The 1,890-nt window shown below is 32.6% G+C and overlaps 1 gene segment (V, D, J or C); it reads right to left on the reverse strand.

Annotated features, from left to right (window-relative positions):
• Positions 1-837: 837 nt before the first annotated feature.
• Positions 838-1,456, reverse strand: LOC122790741. The segment is given in 2 exon segments: positions 838-1,158; positions 1,335-1,456. Coding segments are annotated over 2 exon segments (381 nt in total).
• Positions 1,457-1,890: the final 434 nt, after the last annotated feature.

The following is a 1,890-nucleotide window of genomic DNA, read 5'->3' on the forward strand; positions in this document are numbered from 1 at the left end:
TACAGAGATTATCTGCTCTATCTCACTAGCACTCATCCACATATTCAAATATTGTACTTTGTGACAGAGTGGCAAACCATCATTCTGCCTTGGAATTGATACTGGCAATTATTTCCTTTTCAATACAGAAATGTACAGCATTTAGGATACGTGGCTTCCATATTCCATTAAGAACCCTTAGGATTCTCAGAGTTCCTAAATATATTTAAAATGTGAAAAACCTGACTCTCAGTTATATTCCTTACAGACATAAAAGGAACTCAGGTGAAGAAAATATCTAGGAAAATGTGTGTAATTTTAGTACATCTTATTTAAATAAAATGAAAATCTGCAATTGATCACAATTAGTCATGAACACTGGTTAGGGAAATTGTAATAGAGTATAGAATAAAATTTCATTGGAAAAATAAAATAAGATCCTCATGGATGTGGGCAAAGCCATTCATAAAATGTACTTCTTTTAAAGTATTATTTGTATTAAAGATTCCTAACTGATTCACTGATAATGAAAACACTGCAGACAAATGACCTTTCCAAAAGTCAGGGTCCTATAATGAGGAAATCACACATGAATGCAGATGCCACAAAAACATTCACAGAAAGTATTCCTCACTTGGCATAGTGGCATTGAAAGCTAGATTAGAAAAACACTGAAGAATTAACAAGACTAGCAATATACTCTAGTGGACTGTAATAAATAATATAAATACATTTAATGATGCATCTTAAAAAAGAATAAAACTGAGTATACAAGAAATAACTTTTGCAATATTTTTAATACATTGTAGATGCTTTAAGCAATATACTCCATAAATTGCATTCTCTTGTGCCCAGAGGTTTATGGCGTTGCAGTTGCTTGGTTTTGTTTTACTGTGTCACTCACTGCACAGTAATAAACAACACCTGTGTCTGCGATTGTTACATCCTTTATGGTTAGGTTTGTTGTCATTGCTTTTCTGTCGACATATAATATAAATCGACTTTCATTTTTATTTCCATCATAGTTCTGGATTTCGAGTTTAGGGCCATCATAAACCATTTGAGAATACCACAAGGTATTGTAAGCAGCACTTACAGAATGATTGCAAAATATTGTGACTTCTGTCCCTTCCAAAACTTTCACGTGAGGTGGTTGAGTTACTTCTGCACACTTAACACCTGTGAAATAAAGAGAGGAAAAAAATGCTTCCATAAATTAATGCAAAAATGTATTTAGGATTATTAAAACATATCTAGAAGACACAGGATAGTTGAAATGGACTGGAAACAGACTGGTAACAGACACATGCTGACAAAAATAAAAAATTATTTAATCATGTTTAAAGTTTTCATACCTATAAATAAAGCAGTTATGAACAAATGTAATGGATGCATCCTCGTTCCACTGTAAAACATTGTCTTAATAACCTGTTAATGAGGAACATCTGAAAGTCTTCACCATCTCATACAAAGAATTTATATGAAACTGACAATGTAGTATTTGCAGAGAATTTGTATTTTTCTTTTGATGACCTGCAACCAATCAGAGCTGCTCCACAGTTTGCTTGTTCTGATGGTATCAGCAGTGTTACATCTTTTACATCAAAACATCTTTTATTCAGGTACGCCATCTAAAGACTTCAAACAGTACTGATAAAAAAAAATCATGTCTTTTTTTCTGTTATCTGCTGTTCACTGGTGGATATTTAAAGAAACACTTTTTGAAGCAAGAATTTAACATGCTTTTCTAAAAGGGAAAATCTGAATAATAACTGGAAATGCTGGTGATCGTGACACCCATTGTGCAGAAAGGCAAAATCTGTTCTTGAAATAAATAGAAATTATCAACTATGTTTAGTGCTAGCAGTTTTTGTCATGACTAGGAAGATGTGAACAAAGCAACAAACAAAG

The sequence above is a fragment of the Protopterus annectens genome, chromosome 16.part0 (assembly GCF_019279795.1).
Source record: "Protopterus annectens isolate FY-2018-M chromosome 16.part0, PAN1.0, whole genome shotgun sequence".
In the NCBI taxonomy this organism is placed as follows: domain Eukaryota; kingdom Metazoa; phylum Chordata; order Ceratodontiformes; family Protopteridae; genus Protopterus; species Protopterus annectens.